A 25,676-nucleotide genomic window follows, 5' to 3' on the forward strand; every position below is an offset into this window, starting at 1 on the left:
ATTTTTCTTTACATTAGATTTCACCAAACAAAACTAAATCAAACATGACACAAAGGAAATTTTATTACCTCTTTGTTCCATTATTTCTTGGATTTCTGGTTTAGCTGGCAAGTCCAAGAGTGCTTCAACATCATCACTGACTGACACTGATTCGCCGACGGAAAGGATTTGGATTCTGTCACGAACACCTTGTACTTCACTGCTTATTAAGGATCCTGGCCCATCATTACCTTGAGGGATAGAAACATTGTTATTGTAGTAATAGATAAGAACGGTCAACATAGTCAGCAAAGGTTATCCGTTTTGTAATAATTCTACACCTCTACAGGGACTGTTGAAATTTCTTGCATGATATACCGTGCAAAACCACCCAACTTACTTACTTACTGTAGCTGCATTCTGAATTAAGGGCAACAAATACATGAGAAATGCTTAGATACCACTTCGTTACTGAAGTATGAAAATAAGAAAAGACAATCAGATTGATCAGGTATCACTAAGTTAATAAACCTTTATCCAAAAAAAATCCTGTGTCCTTCAGATTGTTGAAGGGCTAAAATATGGGCATGTTAAGTTTGTGCCCACAGCTATTTCAGAAATTTAACTTATTTTGGGGAGAAGAGTGGGAATGAAATAAGGATTCTCCAAATACAGCGTTTGTACAATCTGAACGTAGCTAATGAGTGTTGTCAACACCCTGGTCAGAATACCCTAAAAATGTTGGTATCTGACAGTTGCACTGACAGAAACATCAACACAATTTAAGTCCCATAAGCTTTAAAGGAATAATTTTTGTTTCTGTATTCTAAAAAGTCTCACACTTAGAAAGATCAGCAACAAATGCTTTCCTGTGGAAGAGTTGGGAAAGAGCTAATGTCCTTTCACACTGCTATTTAGCTAGAATTTATGTTTCCATTAAATCATGATAAAAGAGTGGGAATAAATGGGACCTTTTCAGAATGGCAGGCGGTGACTAGTGGGGTACCGCAAGGCTCAGTGCTGGGACCCCAGTTGTTTAAAATATATATTAATGACTTGGATGAGGGAATTAAATGCAGCATCTCCAAGTTTGCAGATGACACGAAGCTGGGTGGCAGTGTTAGCTGTGAGGAGGATGCTAAGAGGATGCAGGGTGACTTGGATAGGTTGGGTGAGTGGGCAAATTCATGGCAGATGCAATTTAATGTGGATAAATATGAAGTTATCCACTTTGGTGGCAAAAATAGGAAAACAGATTATTATCTGAATGGTGGCCGATTAGGAAAAGGGGAGGTGCAACGAGACCAGGGTGTCATTATACACCAGTCATTGAAAGTGGGCATGCAGGTACAGCAGGTGGTGAAAAAAGCGAATGGTATGCTGGCATTTATAGCGAGAGGATTCGAGCACAGGAGCAGGGAGGTACTACTGCAGTTGTACAAGGCCTTGGTGAGACCACACCTGGAGTATTGTGTGCAGTTTTGGTCCCCTAATCTGAGGAAAGACATCCTTGCCATAGAGGGAGTACAAAGAAGGTTCACCAGATTGATTCCTGGGATGGCAGGACTTTCATATGAAGAAAGACTGGATGAACTGGGCTTGTACTCATTGGAATTTAGAAGATTGAGGGGGGATCTGATTGAAACGTATAAGATCCTAAAGGGATTGGACAGGCTAGATGCAGGAAGATTGTTCCCGATGTTGGGGAAGTCCAGAACGAGGGGCCACAGTTTGAGGATAGAGGGGAAGCCTTTTAGGACCGAGATTAGGAAAAACTTCTTCACACAGAGAGTGGTGAATCTGTGGAATTCTCTGCCACAGGAAACAGTTGAGGCCAGTTCATTAGCTATATTTAAGAGGGAGTTAGATATGGCCCTTGTGGCTACGGGGGTCAGGGGGTATGGAGGGAAGGCTGGGGCGGGGTTCTGAGTTGGATGATCAGCCATGATCATAATAAATGGCGCTGCAGGCTCGAAGGGCCGAATGGCCTACTCCTGCACCTATTTTCTATGTTCCTATGATATGAGAATAGAGTCATAGAATAATATAGCATGGAAACAGGTTCTTTGACCCAACACATCCATGCAACTATGGTGCCCACCAAGCTAGTCCCATTTGCCCATGCCTGGCACATATCCCTCCAAACCACTCCTATCCATGTACCTAACCTAGTGTCTTTTAAATGTCATTATTGTACCTGCCTCAACTCTGACAGCTCATTCCATATATGACTGCCTTATGCAAGACGAAGACGCTTCTCAAGTTCCTTTTAAATCTTTCACCTCTCACCCTAATACCCATGCCTTTAAGATTTTAGCTCCTCTGCCCTGGGAAAATGAATAATGTGCATTCATCCAATTTATACATTTAAATATGGTCACCCCTCAATCTCCCACGTTCCAATGAATAAAGCACTAGCATGCCCAGGCCCTTAAATCTCAGTAGAATCTTCATAAATCTTCTCGGCACAATTTCCAGTTTAACGGCATCTTTCCTTTAATAGGGCAACCAAAACTGTACACAATACTCCAAAATGCAGTCTCAATAAACGCCTTGTACAAGGGCAACATAACTTCCCAATTCTTATACTCAGTGCTCTGACTAATGAAGGTCAGCATGACAAATGCCTTCTTCGTCACCCTTCTCTACTTGCAACGATGTTTTGGGCAAACTACTTATTCGTACTCCCAGGTCCCTATATTTCACAACACTTTCCAGAACACTACCATTTCCAAAATGCCACACTTCACACTTATCCAAGTTGTAAGCAATTTGCCTCTGTTCAGTCTACTTACCTAGCTGACCCTGTAATGTTTGAAAATTTTTTTTACTGTCTATGACACCACTCACTTTAGTATCATCTGCAAAATTATGTTTGCTGATGTGCTCCAAGAGCCAGTTCTCTCTCTTTAAAAACCTTACCTCATTGACATCTGTCCCCAACTTCAGATGAATTGTGGAGGCACTTGGCTTAAAGCCTTTAGGTATATCTCACTGAAACAGTATTGACTTAACAGTATAAGCACTACTTGCACTATTGCTGTATACCATTGAAAATGGATGCTCAGTAATCAAGGTGCCAAAGCTTATTTAATTTAGGGAACCTATCAGAAAACTTACAAGAAAACCCATTTCTCAGCTAATTTTGCGTTCTGGAAAGTGCGTGGAATAGGGGGAGCTAGGAGTACAAATAAATAGTTTGCCTAAAATGGTGTTGCAGTAGACAGGGTGATGAAGAAGGCATTTGTCATACTGGTCTTCATTAGTCAGAGCACTGGGTATAATTGAGAAGTTATGCTTCCCTTGTATAAGGCATTTATGAGTCTGCACTTTGGAGTATTGTGTACAGTTTTGGTTGCCTTGTTAAAGGAAAGATGTCGTTAAACTGGAAATAGTGCAGAGAAGACTTATGAAGATGAGGTGATAAAACAAAGAATGAAAAGCTTGGTAGCACAGAGAATATATGAAGCTATTTCTTGAGCAACATACACAAAATGCTGGAGGAATTTCATCAGTCCTGATGAAAGTGCTTGGCCTGAAACGGCGATTGTTTATTCCCCTTCAAATATGTTGCCTGACTTTGAGTTCCTCCAGCATTTTGTGTGAGTCGCTCAAGATTCCATCATCTTCTGTTTATGAAGTAACCACTTGCACTTCTATGACACTTTTCAATTTTAATTTTATTTTTATTTAGAGATACAGCACGGTAATCCCCTACTAGCCCACAGAACCCACAACGCCCAATTACACCCATGTTATCAATTAACCTACTAACCCGTACACCTTTGGAATGTAGGAGGAAACTGGAGCACCCGAAGGAAACCCACATGGTAACAGGGAGAACATACAAACTCCTTACCTACAGCAGAGTGAAATGAACCCAGGGTCGATGACACTGTAATAGTGTTTCGCTAACCGCTATGCTACCGTGCTGCCCCCTGATCTTTACTGAAGATTATATATACACACTTCCTGTTTAGATCCTGAGAGACAAAAGAGATTACTTGTATTCTGTGCAGAAACACACAGCCATGAAGAGAGCCAAACTTAACTACCAGCTTTACGGTCTTTGAAGCTAACCTGGTTCGCCTTTGTCCCTTCCGTAATCTCCGTCCAATTTGTTACCTTCTCGCAAATTTTTCATTTTGACTGCATGTAAAGATTTCCCAGAAGGAAGTGCCACATCAGATTTCTTTCTATCTCCTTCTGCTAATATAAATTAAAGCAAAATAGAAAATGAGAACATCTGTTACAAAATTGCTTTCCTTACCTTCTAATACCAATTTATGTCAATCACATCAACATACATGTAGACAGATTCACCTGCATATGGGAGGTGAATTTCTAAATTTCCATCAATAGTACTATAAAAAATAGATGCAAAACAATTCATTCCTCTTATTTCTTGTGAAAATATGATTTTTAAAGGGGCTTTAAGAAGTATCTTTCACTTTAAAGCTGATAATTAAGATGGGACTACTAAGCTTTGTTCATCTAGTCCACATATTTGTACTGAAACCAACTGTGCATTATTATTGTAGACTGAGATGCACCTCAATTTATAGTTCTTGAAAAGCTGTTTTATCAATTCCTAACTTCACTTAAAATAGTTAGAAAAATTAATGATTAATTAGAATAAAACACAGATCCACACAATCCTGTTTACATCACGTATTCCTGTTATGTCCAAGGAGATGTGGCCTTTCACAGTTTTCCTTGGCTCCGGCTTGGAATTCACAAGATACCATTCATGCAGCACAGCAGTCATTGGACATCTCTAACAGTTGAAGGCAAGATTCTCAATGATTGCAAGCATCAATTTATGACTCTTCAAATCCGAATCAAAATCGGGTTTAATATCATTGGCATATGTCATGAAATTTGTTGTTTTGCAGCAGCAGTATATTGCAATACACAAAAAACTATAAATTACAATAACAAGTATATATTAAAAAAATAAATAAATAGTGCAAAATAAGAAGGAAGAAATAGTAAGGTAGACATGAGTTCATTGTTCATTCAGAGATCTGACGGCAGATGGGAAGAAGCTGTTCCTTAAACCTTGACTGTGTGTCTTCAGGCTCCTGTACCTCCGCCCTGATGGTAGCAACAAAAACAGCTTGTCCTGGGTGATGGGGGTCCTTAATGATAGATGCTGTCTTTTGGAAGTATCACCTTTTGAAGATGTCCTGGAGGCAGGGGAGGGCAGTGACCATGATGGACCTGGCTGAGGTTACAACTTTCTGCTACTTTTCGCCATTCTGTGCCTTTACATACTAGGCAGTGATGCAACCAGTTAGAACGCTCTCCTTGGTACACCTGTAGAAATGTACAAAAGTCTTTGGTGACATATCAAGTCTCCTCAAACTCTGAATGAAATATAGTTGCCGTCATGCCTTCTTTGTAATTGCATCAATATGTTGGACCCAGGATAGATCCTCAGAGAAGTTGACATCCAGGAATTTGAAACAGCTCACCCTTTTCCACTGCTATTCCCTCAATGACTACTGGTGTGTGTTCCCTTAACTTCCCCTTCCTGAATTCCTTGTTGTGATCTCCAAGTGAGAAAGTCAAGGATCTATTTGCAGAGGGAGGAATAGAGGCCCAGGTTCTGGAGTATTTTGATTAGAACTGAGGGTATGATTGTGTTGAACACTGAACTGTAACCAATGAACAGCAGTCTGACATAGATATTGTTATTGTCTAGGTAATCAAAGGTTTGCATCTACTGTAGACCTATTGTGGCAATACGTAAATTGCAGCAGGTCCAGGTCCTTGCTTAGGCAGAATGTGAATTTTCTGGTTTATCCATGGCTTTTGGTTCGGGTATGTCCAGTATATTTTCAAAGGCACACACTCATCCACACAGGTCTTGATGAAGTCAGTGACAACTGTGGTATATTCATCCCCATTCAAAGATGAATCACCGAACTTGTCCAGTCTACTAACTCAAAATAGTCCTGCAAGTGCTCCTCTGATTCCCTTGACTATACCTTTCTGGTCTTCACTATTGGTACTGCGGTCTTTAGTCTCTGCTTTATGCCAGGAGCAGAAGTACAGCCAAGTGATCAGACTTCTCAGTGTGGGCATAGGATGGCACAGTAAGTGTTGTTGATTGTGGTATAACAGTGGTAAAATGTGTTGGCTCCTCTAGTTCCACAGGTGAAATGTTGGTGGTAGTTGTTCAGAGACTTCTTCAAGCTGGCCTGGTTGAAATCCACTGCAGTGATAGGGAAGGCATCGGGTGCACTATTTCATGCCTGTTGACAACGGTGCTCAGCTCCTCCAGTGCCTGCCTGACAATTGGCCTCAAACTCTCCAGCAAAGTTCAAAAGAGAAATCAGTTGAAGAAATATCAAAGACAAGAACAGTTACTCAATGTATACAGCAAAGAAACAGCTGGTGAGGCAGGGAGGCATGATTGTAAATGCAATTCTTGTCAGTACACCAAGTCACTTGCATGAAGAGAGATCCTATGAAGCTAGACTCCCAGCAGAAAGCTGCATTGATCCACTCTGATATTGGAATAAACAATATGGTACAGATGGCAAATAATCGCTAACATGAGGCCATGGAATATTTACCCTGATAAAATTTAGAATATTCATATTTTTTGAGAAATAAAAGAAAACCGCCACTCGTCTACTTATGACTTTTAGTTCACTTAAGGTTTTGAAATTCTCCAAAACCACTGTAATTGCAGGGAAAATCCAGTGCACCACATTCACCCTCACAACAGTTTCCATTTGTCCAGAAAACATTACAAATGAATTCTTCAAAGTTATAAAACACTTTTGTTGCTCTGTTTGAATGATAGAGTTATCCGTAAAATGGATAATGCAAATATTTCACATAACGCACAGCATAAATCATTTCGGGCCACTACTCAAAGGATTTCAGAAGGATGACGTTAGATCTCAGTGAAACCTACCAGATACTGAAAGGCCTGGATAAAGTGGACAGGGAGGAGCTATTTCACTTAATAACAGAGTCCATGATCCTTGAGCAGTGCCTCAGAATAAAGGGATATTTCTTTAAAGCTAAGATGAGAAGGAATTTCTTCAACCCGGTGGTGGTGAATCTATGGAATTCATTGCCGCAGAGAGCTGTGGAGGCCAAGTGATTGGGAATCTTTAAGGCAGAGATTGATAGCTTCTTGATTGGTAAGGGGTTCAAGGGTCACGAGGAGAATCGGGTGGAACAAAACTCAACCATGATTGAATGGCAAGCAAGCTTAACGGGCTAAATGGCCAGATACTGCTGCTTTATCTAATAGCCTTAATTTTTATCCATGTCATCATAGAGTACATAGTCCAAAAGTAATTATTTGATGTACACTTTACTTACCATCTAATATTCTGTGGCTGGTGATGTTGTTATCAGACTGTACTAATGAGGATTGTTCCTCATAACGCTTTGGCTTCAACCTCCTGGGCTTAGTTTCAAGGTTAGGCTGAACCATGAGAAGGTCCTGCCGTTTCTTCCTCTGCTTCTGTTCCAACAGTGCACGCTTGAGAGAGAAAGTTAAAGGATTCATTTTGAAATTTATTCATAAATGTTGAAACGGAAAGTTCAAGAACATCAATAACATTCTAGCAAACAGAAACCTAATTACAACTCAAGATACAAATACCTTAGAGTCATAGTTATATGGCTCATAAATAGGGTCTTTGGCTCAAATTGTTCATGCTGACTAAGTTGTCTACATGAACTAGTCACATTTGCTTTGTTTGGCCCAAATCCCTCTTTCCTATCCATGTACCTGTCTGAACATTTTTTGAATTCTGTAATTCTACTAACCTCTACCACTTCCTTTGGCAGCCCATTCCACATATCCACCACCCTCAGGCCTCCTTTAAATTTTTCCACTCCCACCTTAAATCTATACTCTCTTTCCCATGATAGGGGACACTTGCTTCAGAGTCCCCTACCCTGGGAAAAGGACTGTTACCGTTCACCTTATTTATGTTTGTCATGATTTTAGGTCACCCCATAGCTTCCTATTTCCCAAGAAAAAGAGCCACAGCCTATCTAATCTCCCCTTATAACTCAAATCCACCAGTCCCAGTAATGGCCTCGAAAAGTTACATTTATCTTTTGTAGAATTACACGAAAAATATTCCAAAGGGCAGATCATCTCATCCAAGATGTCCATGATGGTATTTATTCTCCACTTCAACTTCCTTTCTACCATCTCCTTATGTCTTCTCTTAAATACAGTACATTTATAATCATTTGCTTCCCTAACTCTGAAGTAATGAGTTCCTTAAGTTCTTCTGAATTCCCCATTTGACTCTTATTAACTACTTTAGAATTAGCTAATAATATCAAAGAGGATACTAAAAGCTTTTTTCAAGTATATACAGAGTAAAAAAACAGGTGAGAGTAGATAAAGGACCGATAGAAAATGATGCTGGAGAAATTGTAATGGGAGATAAGGAGATGGCAGAGGAACTGAATGAGTATTTTGCATCAGTCTTCACTGAGGAAGACATCAGCAGTATACCAGACACTCATAGGTGGCAGGGAACAGAAGTGTGCGCAGTCACAATTACGACAGAGAAAGTACTCAGGAAGCTGAATAGTCGAAAGGTAGATAAATCTCCCAGGCCAGATGGAATGCACCCTCGTGTTCTGAAGGAAGCAGTTATAGAGATTGCGGAGGCATTAGCGATCATCTTTCAAAAGTCGATAGATTCTGGCATGGTTCCAGAGGACTGGAAGCTTGCAAATGTCACTCCACTATTTAAGAAGGGGGCAAGGAAGCAAAAAGTAAATTATAGATTTGTTAGCTTGACATCGGTGGATGGGAAGCTGTTGGAGTCGATTGTCAAGGATGAGGTTACGGAGTACCTGGAGGCATACGACAAGTTAGGCAGAACTCAGCATGGTTTCCTTAAAGGAAAATCCTGCCTGACAAACCTATTACAGTTTTTTAAGGAAATTACAAGTAGGCTAGACGAGGGAGATGCGGTGGATGTTGTATATTTGGATTTTCAGAAGGCCTTTGGCAAGGTGCTGCACATGAGGCTGCTAAACAAGATAAGAGCCCATGGAATTATGGGAAAGCTACATACATGGATAGAGCGTTGGCTGATTGGCAGGAAACAGACAGTGGGAATAAAGGGATCCTATTCTGGTTGGCTGCCAGTTACCAGTGGTGTTCCACAGGGGTCCGTGTTGGGGCCGTTTCTTTTTACATTGTACATCAAAGATTTGGATTATGGAATAGATGGCTTTGTGGCTAAGCTTGCTGATGATACAAAGATAGGTGGAGCTGAGGAAACAGAGAGTCTGCAGAGAGATTTGGATAGATTGGAAGAATGGGCAAAGAAGTGGCAAATGAAATACAATGTTGGAAAGTGTATGGCTATGCACTTTGGCAGAAGAAATAACGGACAGACTATTATTTAAATGGGGAGAGAATTCAAAGTTCTGAGATGCAACGGGACTTGGGAGTCCTCATGCAGGATACCCTTAAGGTTAACCTCCAGGTTGAGTCAGTGGTAAAGAAGGCGAATGCAATGCTGGCATTCATTTCTAGAGGAATAGAGTATAGGAGCAGGGATGTGATGTTGAGGCTCTATAAGGCGCTGGTAAGACCTCACTTGGAGTACTGTGTGCAGTTTTGGTCTCCTTATTTAAGAAAGGATGTGCTGACATTGGAGGGGGTTCAGAGAAGATTCACTAGAGTGATTCCGCGAATGAGAGGGTTAACATATGAGGAACACTTGTCCGCTCTTGGACTGCATTCCTTGGAGTTTAGAAGAATGAGGGGAGACCTCATAGAAACATTTCGAATGTTGAAAAGCATGGACAGAGTGGATGTAGCAAAGTTGTTTCCCATGATGGGGGACTCTTGTACGAGAGGGCATGACTTAAGGATTGAAGGGCGCCCATTCAGTACAGAGATGCAAAGAAATTTTCCTAGCCAGAGGGTGGTGAATCTATGGAATTTGTTGCCACGGGCAGCAGTGGAGGCCAAGTCATGGGTGTATTTAAGGCAGAGATTGATAGGTATCTGAGTAGCCAGGGCATCAAAGGTTATGGCGAAAAGGCGGGGGAGTGGGACTAAATGGGTGAATGGATCAGCTCATGATAAAATGGCGGAGCAGACTCAATGGGACGAATGGCCCACTTCTGCTCCTTTGTCTTATGGGCATTTGTTTTCCACGTTCATGGAGTGCAAATTTCTCATATCCAGTCCATGTGAACCTTTAAAAATTTTAAATATCTTTACTAGATAATAAATCTAACCTATTTAACCTTTCCCTAAAGGAATTACACACGATTGATTATAAGAGCATCTTAACTGATACACTTTATTATTTTTGTTATCCCAGACAAATCAAGATACCCAGGATTACTCAGCAAAGTTATGCAACAAGTAAATGGGTTATACAATACACAAAAAGCGCCATCTGCACTGGATGGATCTGGACCAATGCAGGTGAAGGGTCTCAACCTAAAGTATTAACTGTCCATTTTCTTCCATAGATGCTGCCTGACCCACTGAGTTTCTCATGCTTGTATGCACATTGCCCCAAATTCTAGCACTGGCAGTACCTTGCGTTTCAACTGAGTTATGTAGACCATGCTCAGGCACAGTACCAACAGGGGCAAATGTTTCAGTGTTAAAATGAGAAAATAATTAGACGTTCTTTCCTATTCCCCAACAAAAATTGCTCAAAATACATAAATAGTGAAAAAGCTGGGTCAGAAGCTAGAACTTTCTGTCTAAAAGCAGCAGGAGCTTCCTAAACACAAAGACCGACACAACCTGAAACAAGATCGCACCACCAACTTCTCAGGGCAATTAGGAATGAGTAATGAATGCTAGTAAATCCAAACACTGCAAATGATTTTTTTTTTTACAATGACCTATGGCTTCAATGCATTGAAGCAGAATTCAATATTTTTCCCTGGGTGCATAATTCCCACATAGAAGGCTGGTCCAAAAGGTTAAACCCCATGGTTGAGGGAAGAGGGGAGTTTAATCTGACAAGTGTGAAGAGGTGGATTTATTTATTTATCAAGATACGATACAGAATAGGCCCTTCTGGAACTTTGAGCCTCGCCACTCAGCAACCTTGATATAATCGTTGCCTAATCACAGGACAATTTAGAGTCCCAGAACAAATGTACTTGTGAGGACTAAAGATTTTTTTGTATATGATCACAGTACTTTCCATGCTGAAGTTTTGCACTGTGTTAACTGCCTAACTATTGAAATGGTACTTACACAATTTAGTCACTGGGTGAAACTGAATTACATTTATACACCACATTCCTGATATCTTGTTAAAAATTCATCTGCGTTTTACATAGAGCTGTACATCACAGGAACAGGCTCTTTGGTCCGTAATATACATATTGAACACAATGTCAGATTAATCATCCACTTTGCCTGCACATTATTCATATCCTGACCGTCCTGCATATTCATGCAAAAGCCTTTTAAGTACCACTATTGCATCTGCTTCTATCACCACCTCTGGCAACACTTTCCAGGCAGCTATCACTCTCTGTGTAAAAAAAAAAATCTTGTCCTGCACATCTCCATTAAAATTTCTTGAAAAATTCTGACAAGTTCTTCCCCAACAGCAGTCAGAATCAGGTTTACTATCAAAGTTTGAAAAGTTCAAAGTAAGTTTATTTTCAAAGTACATATACCTGTACGTCACCATATACTACCCTGAGATTAATTTTCTTGTAGGCATTCACAATAGAACAAATAAAAACAATAGAATCAATGGAAAAACTACACACTAAGACTGACAACCAGTGTGCAACAGAACACGAACTGTGCAAATACACAAAATTTACTACTACGTGCACTAATAATAAACAAATAGTAAATAAATAATACTCAGAACATGAATTGTGGAGTCATTGAAAGTGAGTCCATAGGTTATGGAATCAATTTAGTGTCGAGGTAAGTAAAATTATCCACTTCACATTCATATGTCATGAAATTTGTTGTTTTGCTGCAGCTGTAGAGTACAATAAGATTACTATAAATTGCAATAAGAATAAATAAGAAATAAATAAATAGTACAAAACAGAGCAAAGTAGTGGGTTGTGTTCATAGATTCACGGCCTGGTCAGAAATCTGATGATGGAGGGGAAGAAACTGAAAACATTTAGTGTGTGTTTGCAGGCTCTTATACCTCCTTTCTGATGGCAGCAACAAGAAGAGGGCATGTCCTGGACGCTGAGGGTCTTTCATGATGGATTTGCCTTCTTGAGGCATCACATTTTGAAGATACCCTTGATGGTGGGAAGGCTAATGCCTATGATGCAGCTTTTTCTGATCCTGTGCATTGGCACGTCCATACCAGGAAGTGATGGTCTCTGTGGTATATGTGTAGAAATTTGCCAGAGACTTTGCTGACATACCAAATCTCCATGAACTCCAAATGAAATACACAGTAGCTGCTGGCATGCCTTCTTTGTAATTGCATCAATATGTTCGACCCAGGATAAATTTTCAGAGTTGTTGACATGCAGGTGAAGCTACTCCCCTTTTCCACTGCTAGGCCCTTGATGAGAAATGTTATGTGTTCCCCCAATTTCCCCTTCCTGAAGTCCACAATCAATTCCTTGTTCTGAATAACATTAAATGAAAGCTTGTTGTTGGGACACCGTTCAACCAGCTGATTTACCTCATTCCTGTAAGTCTCGTCACCACCTGAGATCTGAGAGATCTCATTATTCCTGCTTTATTACAATTAATGTCAAAAGCATGTACAAGCTTTGTATGTTAATAGCACACTCCTCCTCAATTAAAGAAGAGTCTATTTAATGAAAAACAGAATTTAAAGAAGAACCTTTCTTCCATTAGGGACAATTATTTTGCCAGGTTTCTTCTAAATGAAGCAGTCCTTCATTATGATCAATGGGATCATTCAAAAGCAAATGCCTACTTTCAAAGAAGCTTCATCTGATGAATGATCATCTGTTTTACAACTATCAAACCTTGAGTTAACTTGCTGCAGAACATCTTTGCCTCTCCTCCCCTCCCGTCTCAGAAAGCCACTCATAAAAGAAGATGATTTGTTGCAACTCTACTCTATAAGCTCTTTTCTTTTTCAATCTTTTTATTAATTTCAAAATATAGAAACAAAACATAACAATAATACAAATAGTAGGAGATATATTGTTACACTTAAGAAAAGTAATTGTAAAATCAAATAGTGTAAGTTAACAAAGCTCCCAAACATGTAGAACTGACAACGGATAATACAAATCAAAAAAAAACTGAAAAAAAAACATGAAACAGAAAAAAAAACAAAAAAAACCCCATCCCCAAAGAAAAACAAAATTAATCAACTAAACTAAAAGACTTGGGCAAAACTAACAACTTAAAAATGGAAAAGAAGAAAACCTTAGTGTCGACGACTCCATTCCCCTCCAACAACAGTACAGAGAGATAAAACAAGTTTGGAAATGATCAAATTACATCAAATGAAAATGCTGAATGAATGGCCTCCAAGTTTTTTCAAACTTAATGGAAGGGTCATAAACTGCACTTCTAATTTTCTCCAAATTCAAACACACCATAGTTTGTGAAAACCAATGAAATACCTTAGGAGGGTTAATCTCTTTCCAATTCAACAAAATGGACCTTCTAGCCATTAAAGTAAGAAATGCAATCATCCTTCATGATGAAGAGGTTAAATTATTTAAGTCTATCATTGGTAGACCAAAGATAGCAGTAATTGGATGAGGTTGTAAGTCTATATTTAGGACCGTTGAAATAATATCAAAAATATCTTTCCAATATTTCTCCAACAAGGGACATGACCAAAACATGTGGGTTAAAGAAGCTATCTCGAAATGACATCTGTCACATACTCTATAAGTTCTGAGGTGGCTGATAATGCCAATGTGGGATTGGCATATTCTGCCAATACTGGGACATGTGTTTGAGGAATAAGGGAAGCAATACTCTCCTTTGGTCTTTTCATTAGACTTCAATGTGTTCCTAAAGAGATCTGAGGTTCTCAGTTCCATCCAGGATGTTCCATCTTCATAATGTATGGATCTTCATGAGATGATGAAAATACATTAATTCCAGAGGCTTTCAGAACATCCTTGAATCCTTTCCTCAACCCTCCTGGAAATCTCTTGCTGTGACAGAGGTTTTGGCTTTGGCTATGACTTTGGTAATCTGTTGTCAGAAATGGAAATCAAGTGGTCCAACTATAAAGGTCAGATAAAATTTTGATACCGAGGATACTGACCCAGGAGAGGACACTGGTGTTTGTTTGCTTGGCCGTCCAATGAACTTAGTAGATATCGTACCACCTCAAAGATTTCAAATGTCTGTGATTAAGTAATCCACCACTACACTCACAACACTCCAGATGAGTGGGTGTACCTGGGTTTGTTCCAAGTCTCTAAACCGATCTTCATCGTGCAAAGTTGCATGGTGAGGAGGCCAAGTGTGCCTATAAAGTTTCCTTTTGTACTATATTGATGTACATATGTATGAAATAATCTGTCTGGATGGCATACTAACAAAAGCTTTTCACTATATCTCAGTACATGAAATCATAATAAACCAATTGCCAATACCTCCCGTATTTAATTAACTAATTCTAGTAGATAACTAGTAAATTTTCAACATTAATATTTAAACATGTACAGAACCAACAATCTGTAAATGATTACATTTGCCTGGGTAACTGCATTCTTATCTCATCTAGTTTTAAGACTCAAGGATGCTTCTTGTGTGTTGCTCTAAATTCCCAGCACCTATAGAATCTCTTGTGTTAAAAGTTGTCTCTTCCTGTTTCCTCAAACGTTCATGATAAAAACTTCATGAATCTTAGAAAGTTTATAAGTCCTGTATGCCCACCATAAGTCAAATGAAGCCAGCCTGTTGAGTGAAAACTTGAGCTTTTGACATTGATTGCTGGCCTCTGGCATCTGGAATCTATTAGGACTCTAGAGTACATCAAGCATTACACCCTCATAGGAAACACAAATTTTTGGTAACAAAATATAATGCCAAAGTACTATGTCCTATTCCTTCTTCTGAGAATTGTGAAAACTGGATGTTAAATAATAGTAACCTCACACCTCACTGCCAAGTTCCTTTGTTCAGTATTTAAAACAATCCACAACTGAAGATCATCTTACAGAACAATACTTCAAATGGTCTTACTTTCCACTGAGTTCTCAGTTAAAAATTTGATGAATTTACATTGGTACATTTTGTTATATAGCTGTTTGTTTAATACTGAAATCATTAATTCTTAATCTAATCCATTATCATACTATAACTTAGCTTGTACTATCTGTAAATCATTACATCCTAATACTGTAACTGCTTTCTTATCTCACTTGGTTCAGGACATCAAGGAAGTCTCTACTCTGGTTCACAAAAAGTTTATGCCAAAAGCTTCTTGAGTCACTTAGTACAACAGCTGTTACAATTAATGCATGCTAGCAATTTGACAACTATCATTCCAAAATCAAACAACAGGAATTCTGCAGATGCTGGAAATTCAAGCAACACACATCAAAGTTGCTGGTGAACACAGCAGGCCAGGCAGCATCTCTAGGAAGAGGTACAGTCGACATTTCAGGCCGAGACCTTTCGTCAGGACTAACTGAAAGAAGAGATAGTAAGAGATTTGAAAGCTGCCGCGTTCACCAGCAACTTTGATGTGTATTCCAAAATCAACATTGTTTTCAATATAGAGAAAAATTCTTAGCAAAACATGGATCAATTAAAAGCATCCACCCTGGAAGAGTAACTGACAGAGTTCTTTGTGGAAATAAAAGCAATGAATGAAAAATGAACATGAACTGATCAAGGAAAACTTATGCACGAAGAAATCCATAGATGCTGGAATTTCAAGCAACATACATAAAAATTGCTGGTGAACGCAGCAGGCCAGGCAGCATCTCTACGAAGAGGTACAGTCCATGTTTCGGGCCGAGAACCTTCGTCAGGACTAACTGAAAGAAGAGATAGAAAGAAATTTGAAATGGGAGGGAAAGGGGGAGATCGGAAATGATAGGAGAAAACAGGAGGGGGAAGGATCTGGAAAGTTGATTGGCAAAAGGAATATGAGAGGATCATGGGATGGGAGGCCCAGGGAGAAAGAGGGGGGGAGGGGGGAAGCCCAGAGGATGGGCAAGGAGTATAGTGAGAGGGACAGAGGGAGAAAAAGGAGAGAGAGAAAAAAAATAATAATAATAAATGAATAAATAATGGATGGGTTACGAAGGGAAGGTGGGGCATTAACGGAAGTTAGAAAAGTCAATGTTTATGCAATCAGGTTGGAGGCTACCCAAACAGAATATAAGGTGTTGTTCCTCCAACCTGAGTGTGGCTTCATCTTGACAGTAGAGGAGGCCGTGGATGGACATATCAGAATGGGAATGGGACGTGGAATTAAGATGTGTGGCCACTGGGAGATCCTGCTTTCTCTGGCAGACAGACCGTAGGTGTTCAGCGAAATGGTCTCCCAGCCTGCATTGGGTCTTGCCAATATATAGAAGGCCGCATCGGGAGCACCGGACGCAGCATATCACCCCACCTTCTCTTTGTACTCCATCCGTTATTTATTCATTTATTATTATTAATTTTTTTTCCTCTCTCTCTCCTTTTTCTCCCTCTGTCCCTCTCACTATACTCCTTGCCCATCCTCTGGGCTCCCCCCCCCCTTTCTTTCTCCCTAGGCCTCCTGTCCCCTGATCCTCTCGCATTCCTTTTGCCAATCAACTTTCTAGCTCTTAGCTCCATCCCTCCCCCTCCTGTCTTCTCCTATCATTTCAGATCTCCCCCTCCCCTTCCCACTTTCAAATCTCTTACTAGCTCTTCTTTCAATTAGTCCTGACGAAGGGTCTCGGCCCGAAACGTCGACTGTACCTCTTCCTATAGATGCCGCCTGGCCTGCTGTGTTCACCAGCAATTTTTATGTGTGATGAAGGGAAACTCATGGATGCTTTGTTTAGGGATTTTCAATAACTTTGGATGAAGTATTGCACAAGACGTTTGATGATAAAATCAAATCAAATATTTATTTATTTAGTGATACAACATGAAGTAGGCCCTTCTGACCCTTTGAACCGGACCAGCACAGTAACCAACCACCCTGCTTAATCCTAACCTAATCACTGGACAATTTACAATGACTAATCAATCTACCCAGTATGCCTTTGAACTACGGGAGGAAACCGGAGCACCTGGGGAAAACCCCATAAATTCCACGGGGAGGACATATGGCTCCAGAAATGAATTCTAAATTCTGATGCCCCAAGCTGCAGTAGCATTGCAGTAGCATGGCCACTGTGGTGTCCATATATGACAGCATTGATGAAAAATTCATAGATGGGATAAATGGTGAGCATCTATATTTTGGACAGGTAGGAGACAGCTGCTGTAGATTAATGAAAGAAGAATGCTCTTCTAAAAATGCAGTAATAACACAGCATAACCAGCAGGGTGCACAAAAATCATTAGTGCATTTAACGGCAAAAAAAGAAACCGAGAAAGATGACTCAGAAGGAGACTAGAATATTCCCAGTTCAGCATGATACATTTCAGAACCACAACTGCTTCCAAGGTCTGTACAGTTTTTAATGGGATTGAGCAATCTATTGCTGCTTAAAACTGATGAAACAATGCCGATTATGGCCATATTTATTGCCAGACTCCTTGGATGAAATGTGGCCACTGATCAGGGATACAAGTGCATTTAAGAAAACAAGGTTTTCGACTCCTAATACTAACTACCTTGCTGGCAAACATACAGTCTCTAGTACGTAAAGTTGAAGATCTCAGAGCTAAGGTGCTATATCAGAGGGACATTAGGACTGCTTGCATCCTTTGTTTCATGGAACTCTGGTTAAACCCTTCCATACCAGATGCAGCAATTTTGATTGACAGGTTCACTAAACACCATCAGGATAGGACTGTCAAGTCTCTCAAAAGCAGAGGTGGAGATGTATGTCTCATGATCAACTCCTCCTGGTGCACAGATGTATCAGTTCTGCTGACCAGACTTGTAATATCTTGGAATTGAGTGCCGTCCATTTTACCTACCGCCAGAGATTTCAGTGATCAATTTGGTAGTGGTGTGCACTCCACCTCAGGCCAAGTCCAAACAGGTTCTAGATGACTTGAGAAATGTGATCAACATGCATGAAACAGGACACCCTGATATCTTCACCATCGTTTTGGGGGATTTTAACCAGACCAACTTGAAAAAAAATCACTAAATAATTACCAACAAATCACTTGTAGTACCAGATGAAACAACATACTGAACCACTGTTACACTACCAGCAAGAATGCCTACTGTGCTATTTCACACCCACGCTTCGGAAAGTCTGATCACCTGGCTGTTTTATTACTCCCTGAGTATAGGCAGAGACTGAAGACTGCAGCACCAGAAGTGAGGACCACAAAAGTATGGACAAGGGAAGCACAGCAGTGCTTACATGATTGTTTTGAATCGGTGGAGTGGACTATATTCAGGGATTCATCTCTGAATCTGGATGAGTATACTGCAGTTGTTACTGACTTCATTAAAACCTGTGTGGATAAGTACGTGCCTACGAAAACTTGCAGTACATTCCAAATCAAAAGCCGTGGATGAACCAGGAGGTTCGTCATCTACCGAGGACTAGATCTGAGGCATTTAAGTCTGGTGACCCAGGTCTGTACAAGAAAACCAGGTATGACTTGCAGAGGGCTATTTCAAGAGCAAAGAAACAATTCCAAGTGAGGTTGGAGGTGACATCGGACATCGGGTGCATGTCAACATTACTTCCAACAAAGCAAAATGCATGAACGGCAGGGATGCATCACTACCAGATGAGCTCAATGCCTTCTATGCCCGCTTTGAAAGGGAGAATATAACTAAAGCTGTGAAGATTCCTGCTGACCATTAACTCTGTGATCTCTGGCTTGGAGGCCGAAGTTAAGCTGTCTTTAGGGAGGGTGAACCCTTGCAAGGCGACAGGCCCCAATGGAGTACCTGGTAAGGCTCTGAAAACTTGTGCCAACCAATGGGCGGGAGTATTCAAGGACATTTTCAGCTCCACTGCTATGGGTGGAAGTCCCCACTTGCTTCAAAAAGGCAACAATTATACCAGTGCCTAAGAAGGGTAGTGTGAGCTGCCTTAATGACTATCGCCCAGTAGCACTCACATCTACAGTAATGAAATGCTTTCAGAGGTTGGTCATGACCGGAATGAAGTCCTGCCTCAGCAAGGACCTGGACCCACCGCAGTTTGCCTATTGCTACAATAGGTCTACAGCAGATCCAATCTCAATGGCTCTTCACACACCCTGGACAATATAAACACCAATGTCAGGATGATGTTCATTGGCCATAGCTCACTCTTTATCACCATCATTGTCACAGTCCTGATCGCTGAGCTACAGAACCTGAGCCTCTGTGCCTCCCTCTACAATTGCAGATAATATCTGCTCCTCACTGACAATCTACACCTGTGCAGCTCAGGGGTGTGTGCTTAGCCCACTGCTCCACTCCCTCTATACCCATTTCTGTGTGACTAGGTATAGCTCAAATACCATCTATAAATTTGCTGATGATACAACCATTGTTGGTAGAATCTCAGATGGAGATGATAGGACGTACAAGAGCAAGATATATCAGCTAGTTGAGTGGCATTGCAGCAAAAACCTTGCACTCAATGTAATTGTGGACTTCAGGAAGGGTAAGACGAGGGAACACAAACCAATCCTCATATAGGGATCAAAAGTGGAAAGAGTGAGCAATTTCAAGTTCCTAAGTGTCAAGATCGCTGAGGATCTAACCTGATCCCAGCATATCAATGTAGCTGTTAAGAAGGCAAGACAACGGCTATATTTCATTAGGAGTTTCAAGAGATTTGGTTTGTCACCTAAAACACCTGAAAATGTCTATAGATATACCATGGAGAGCATTCTGACAGGCTGCATCACTGTCTGGTATTGTGGGCGGGGCGGGGGGGGGGGCTGCTACTGAACAGGACTGACAGCTATAGAAAGTTGTAAAATTAGTCAGCTCCATCTTGGGTACTAGTCTCCGTAGCTTTCAATACATCTTCAAGGAGCAATGCCTCAGAAAGGAAGTGTCCATTATGAAGGATCCTCATCACCCAGGACATCCCCTCTTGTCATTGTTACCATCAGGAAGGAGGTACAGAAACTTAAAGGCACACACTCAGTGATTCAGGAACAGCTTCTTGCCCTCCACCATATGATTCCTAAATGGACATTCAACCCATGAATACCACTTCACTTTTTTAAAAAATCTGTATTACTTCTGTTTTGCACTATTTTTGATCTAACTATAATAGACACACACACACATGCAGTAATTGATTTACTACTTGTGCTTTCTTTCTATATTATCATGTATTGCATTGTACTGCTATTGCTAAGTTAACAAATTTCACGACACATGCCAGTGATAATAAACCTGATTCTGAATATTGGTTACATATGTAATACCCAGGTTATGATTTCTACTGCCATGCTGTAGATATTCCATTTTAGCAGTTTTCTGCAAAAGCTGTGTGTCCTGCTACTTTGGCTTCAGCTAAAAATAAGAAGCCATGTTGTTCAACTTAGGATTGTTGTGTCAGGCAATCAGGATGGTAGAATCGGGAGAATGTTCTAGAGATTGTGGGGTGGAGAGAGATTTGTGATGGACAGTAGTTTGGTTTGGGGTCTTTTGGTGGGAGCTGTGGAGTGGGACACAAGGGAAGATGCTGTAGAACGTCGTTGGAAGGAGAGTCCCCATTGTAAAGAGTGCTTTGTGCAGATGAATGGCTCCAAAGTGGAAGGGCCAATACTACTACTGAGAGAAAGCCAGTTTGTTCAAGATGGACTTTGAGGGAAGTTCAGAATGTGACAGGTGCTTTCATGCAGACCATGGGTCCAGTGCATGAGTAAAGACGACTCCAGTATGAGCTACAATGTTATGTGCACATTGGACTGGTTTAACTGTAAAGGGCCCTTTTATTTTCTTTTTCCTATTAACTGTCTGATAAAGCTGAAATTGATAAATATACTTTCTCTATAATTTTACACAGTGGATGATTTATTTCTTGCCGATTGATAATTGTATATGGGTAGTATTTACACAGCACTCACTCAGATCAAGGTTCCTTTAATCAGAACATCAGATACTCCTGTTTGGTTGACCCCAAATCATACTGACCCTAGACATATATTGTTTATGAAAGGTGGCCTTCTCACCGCTGAGGCACATGGCTGTTAGTTAAAAAGCTGAGTTTGTATACGAGCCCCAGTGAGAGGGTTACACATATATTTAATGTAAAGGAACATGAAGCAATAACTATAAGGGAAAGAATATACAACATTCTAAGCTGTGTGTGTGCCTGCATGGGTGCTTATATTTCTTGGCAGCTGGGGAGCAGTATATTCTGACTTTGGCAACAGTATAAAATATTCGATATTTCAGGCCGAGACCCTTCTCCAAGACTGGAAAGGAAGAGGGAATACACCAGAATAAAAAGGAGGGGGGAAGGGAAGGAGGATAGCTAGAAGGTGATAGTTGAAGCCAGATGGGTAGGAAAGATGAAGGGCTGGAAAGGAAGAAATCCAACCCCATACCTCTCAGGCTCCACTGTCATCTTTTGGGTCTTCGGAGTCTCCATCTTCATCCCACCTCACCTTCCCTGAACACCCCAACCCCCCACTCTCCTCTGGCACCACCAACTCTCTTTCCGTCCCCCTCCCCCCACCAATCCCAGTTCTAATCATTGCCATGTCATCTCTGAATGTGAATTTTCCTCTATTCAGGACATTTGCAACAGCAGGTGCGTAAAAAGGGCCCGGAGGATCATCAGGAACTCCAGCCACCCCAACCGCAAATTGCTTCAGCTGCTACCGTCTGGCAAATGGTAGCACAACATTAAGGCCAGGACCAACAGGCTCTGGGACAGCTGCTTTCACCAGGTCATCAGATTGGTCAATACACATTGATCTGATTGCATATCTGACTGTACATACATGTATCCAAAATAATTATTATCACCGGCAAGTGACGTGAAATTTGTTAACTTAGTAGCAGCAGTTCAATGCAATACATAACATAGAAGAAAAAATAAAATAATAAGTAAATCTTATTCAGTATACTTTTACCGTATACATACATTGAATAGATTAAAAATCATGCCAAAAACAGAAATACTATATATTAAAAAAAAAGCGAGGTAGTGTCCAAGGGTTCAATGTCCATTTAGGAATCGGATGGCAGAGGGGAAGAAGCTGTTCCTGAATCACTGAGTGTGTGTCTTCAGCTTCTGTGCCTCTTACCTGATGGTAACAGTGAGAAAAGGGCATGTCCTGGGTGCTGAATTCTGACATCTTCCCCCATTCTTTCCACTCCTGAAGAAGGATCTCAGACCAAAACGTCGACTGTTTATTCATGTTCATAGATGCTGCCCAACCTGCTAGGTTACTCCAGCATTTTGTGTGTGTTGCTTTAGATTTCCAGCATCTGCAGACTTTTTCGTAGTATAAAATATTGCATTCACTTCATTTTCCACAAAGCCAAATTTCCTTTTATTGAGGGAAAATCTGGTAGTGGATATACAGGTGCATCGTAGGTGGCCAATTATTTGATACTCATCTTCTGTCATTATCAACAATAAACTACTACTACGTTGACTCAGGCCTAGGGGGCCGGCGTCGGGCACAATGACGAACTCTCCACTTCTCCCTCTCCCTCATCAGTGTGTTCAGTTCATCTACATTAGCCGCACCACTGTCTTCTAGGAGCGTGTTGACCATAGTCTTGGGAGGGTTCATTCTCCCATGCTTGGGCTCCCATATGATGACTAGGCTGGCAGGTAGCTCAGGGTGGCGTAGACAGTGCCCCGCTAGTTGCAGTCTTCTCGCCTCAATTTTAGTGGTGAGCATCGGTAGGTCGTCATAGAGCCCGACATTACGATCATCAATAAAACTATATCTTAAAAAGGAAGATCAATTTCATGGAATGTATTACAAAGAAATGAGAAAACTATTGAATGTTAAATAAATAATTGAGAAAGCGTGTCATATAAATCAGCGGTCCCCAACCACCGGGTCGCGAGCAAACGATATGATTTGGTGATATGAGTCAGCTGCACCTTTCCTCATTCCCTGTCACGCCCACTGTTGAGCTTGAACGCACGCGAGGTCATTACCCGCGCGTCATCCATGTCAGCGCGGGAAGAAGATCAACTCCTCGAGCTTGCAAATGACGGCGGGCTGAAAAGTGTGTTTGACATAACATCTCTGCCGGCATTTCAGATCAAAGTCAAGGCTAAATATCCTGAAATAGCCACGAAAGCACTGAAACGTTGCTTCTATTTCCAACATTTTTCTGCGAAGCAGAGTTTTCTGCAATGAATGCAACGAAAACTAAATTGCGGAATAGACTGGACACAAGGAACCCCCTTCGAGTATCGCTGTCTCCCATCACCCCTCGATAGGACCGTCTTGTTGCAGGAAAACAAGCCCAGGGCTCCCACTGATTCAGCGATATCGGTGTGTTGCAATGGCTTTATATGTTCATACGGGGAAAATATCTGCTGTGTGTTTAATATCCAAACATTACTTAAAATGTTCGGATGCTATTGACTTACCTATATAACCAATTACAGCACAGAAACAGGTGATCTCGGCCCTTCTAGTCCGTACCCAACGCTACTTTCACCTAGTCCCACCGACCTGCACTCAGCCCATAACCCTCCATTCCTTTCCTGTCCATATACTTATCCAACTTTTCTTTAAATGATAATATCAAACCTGCCTCTACACTTCTACTGGAAGTTCATTCAACACTTACTTCAAGCTCCTCTGTCCTCTCTTGATAATTGACTTATCACTATATTCACGCGAGGAAAATATGAAAGATGGGGTTAGGTTTAGTCTTAGATTTAGCACTGGCCACTGTCTGGCTTTTTTCTGGGTTTTTGTGGGAGGTGGGTGGTATTTTTCCTTTTATTCCTTTTTCATTTTTTCTTTTTAAATGGGCCGACCAGAAACTACCAAAATGTCTGAAATATTGTAACTTCCGGTTCCTCTTTGGACCTTTTTTCCTCTTCTGGGGTCATGAGTCTCTACTCTGGTTAACCTTTTACATACTTTATACTTGAGCTAATTATGATGGATAAGACTATCAATTTAGTTTCTTGGAATACAAATGGTTTAAAGCACCCGATTAAACGGAAGAAAATTTTTAAAGTATTCCATAGGATGAATGCTCATATTATTTTTGTACAAGAAACTCATGTCCGGAAAGAGGATAATCAACGTTTCTTTAGATTCTGGAGGGGCCAACAGTATCATGCGAATTCACAGGCTAAAGTAAAAGGCGTTTCTATATTTATAGATTCGTCAATTTCATTTATGCACTATGAGACGATTTCAGATTCTAACGGTAGATTTTTGTTGATTACTGGCTTGCTATTTAACAAAAAAGTTGCTATGCTCAATGTTTATGCCCCAAATGTTGCCTGTCCTGATTTTTTTAAGAATCTCCTCACATCTCTTCCTAACTTAAATGACTATATGCTGATTATGGGTGGTGATTTTATTTGTTGTTTAAATCCTTTGATAGATAGATCCAAGTTTAATCAAGCACTTCCGAATAAATCGGCTACCTTTATTAACTCTTTTATGACCGACTCTGGAATCTCAGAAATTTGGAGATTCTTACATCTGAATGACAAAGAGTTCTCTTTTTTTTTCCACATGTACATCAGCACTATTCAAGAATTGACTACTTCCTTATTGACTCTCGATTAATTCCTTTTGTTACGGGTTGCGAATATGATTCTACTGCTGTTTCTGACCATGCATTGTTGAAATTATTTAATAACTTAAGGGATATATCTACTAATTCTAGACAATGGAGATTTAATACCACTTTGCTTCAAGATTCAGATTTTGTTAGGTTTATTGATGAATAGGTTAAGTTTTTCTTTACAACGAATTCCACGGATGATATTTCCAGTGGGATACTCTGGGATACTTTTAAAGCATATATTCGTGGATAAATTATTTCATACACTGCTGGATTAAAAAAGCGAACTAATAAGGAAATACTTAAACTGGTCGACAAGATTAAAGTAGTTGATAAGAAATATTCTATAGCTCCTAATCAGGAACTTTATAAACAGAGAGTTGAACTTCAAATGGAACAGAATCTTTTATTATCATCTTCGATTGAAAGTCAATTAATCAAAACTAAGAGTCAATTTTATATACATGGTGATAAAACTGGGAAACTTTTAGCTAATCAATTGAAATCAGCCTTGGTTAAACGACAGATTCTTAAGATTCGTAAACAAGATGGCACTTTGACAGTTGACCATGACGAGATTAATAAATCCTTTTCAAGAATTTTATACCTCCCTTTATCAATCAGAATTTCCTGATGACTCCACTATAATGCATGAATTTCTTAAGAAACTGAATATTCCAAAATTATCATCTAATGAACGTTCAAAACTAGATGTACCTATTACAGTAGAGGAAATAAAGAATGCTATTTTTTCAATGAACTCAGGTAAAGCACCTGGTCCAGATGGATTTACAGTAGAATTTTTTAAATTTTTCTCAACTACACTAACTCCTTGGCTATGTAGTGTTTTAGGTATGCAGTCTCAATAGGTAAATTACCACAATCTTTTCATCGAGCTTCTAG

The 25,676-nt window shown here is 40.3% G+C and overlaps 1 protein-coding gene across 9 annotated transcripts in view; it reads right to left on the minus strand.

Moving 5' to 3' along the window:
• The window catches only part of LOC140202628 (tubby-related protein 3-like), a 101,338-nt gene that overhangs the window by 41,400 nt on the left and 34,262 nt on the right, over positions 1-25,676 (minus strand). For 8 of the 9 annotated variants that reach the window (XR_011887136.1, XR_011887137.1, XR_011887139.1 and 5 more), the window contains 3 exons: positions 7,327-7,489; positions 4,060-4,188; positions 69-230 (listed from right to left, as the gene is read on the minus strand). Coding sequence is in view for 5 of the 9 variants with exons in the window: in XM_072267703.1 (XP_072123804.1) it covers positions 69-230; positions 4,060-4,188; positions 7,327-7,489 (454 nt within the window). In the remaining 4 variants the exon portion in view is untranslated. The remainder of the gene's footprint in view (positions 1-68; positions 231-4,059; positions 4,189-7,326; positions 7,490-25,676) is intronic. The other variant, XM_072267704.1, reaches the window with a different exon arrangement.

Source organism: Mobula birostris, chromosome 9 (assembly GCF_030028105.1).
Source record: "Mobula birostris isolate sMobBir1 chromosome 9, sMobBir1.hap1, whole genome shotgun sequence".
NCBI classification, from domain to species: domain Eukaryota; kingdom Metazoa; phylum Chordata; class Chondrichthyes; order Myliobatiformes; family Myliobatidae; genus Mobula; species Mobula birostris.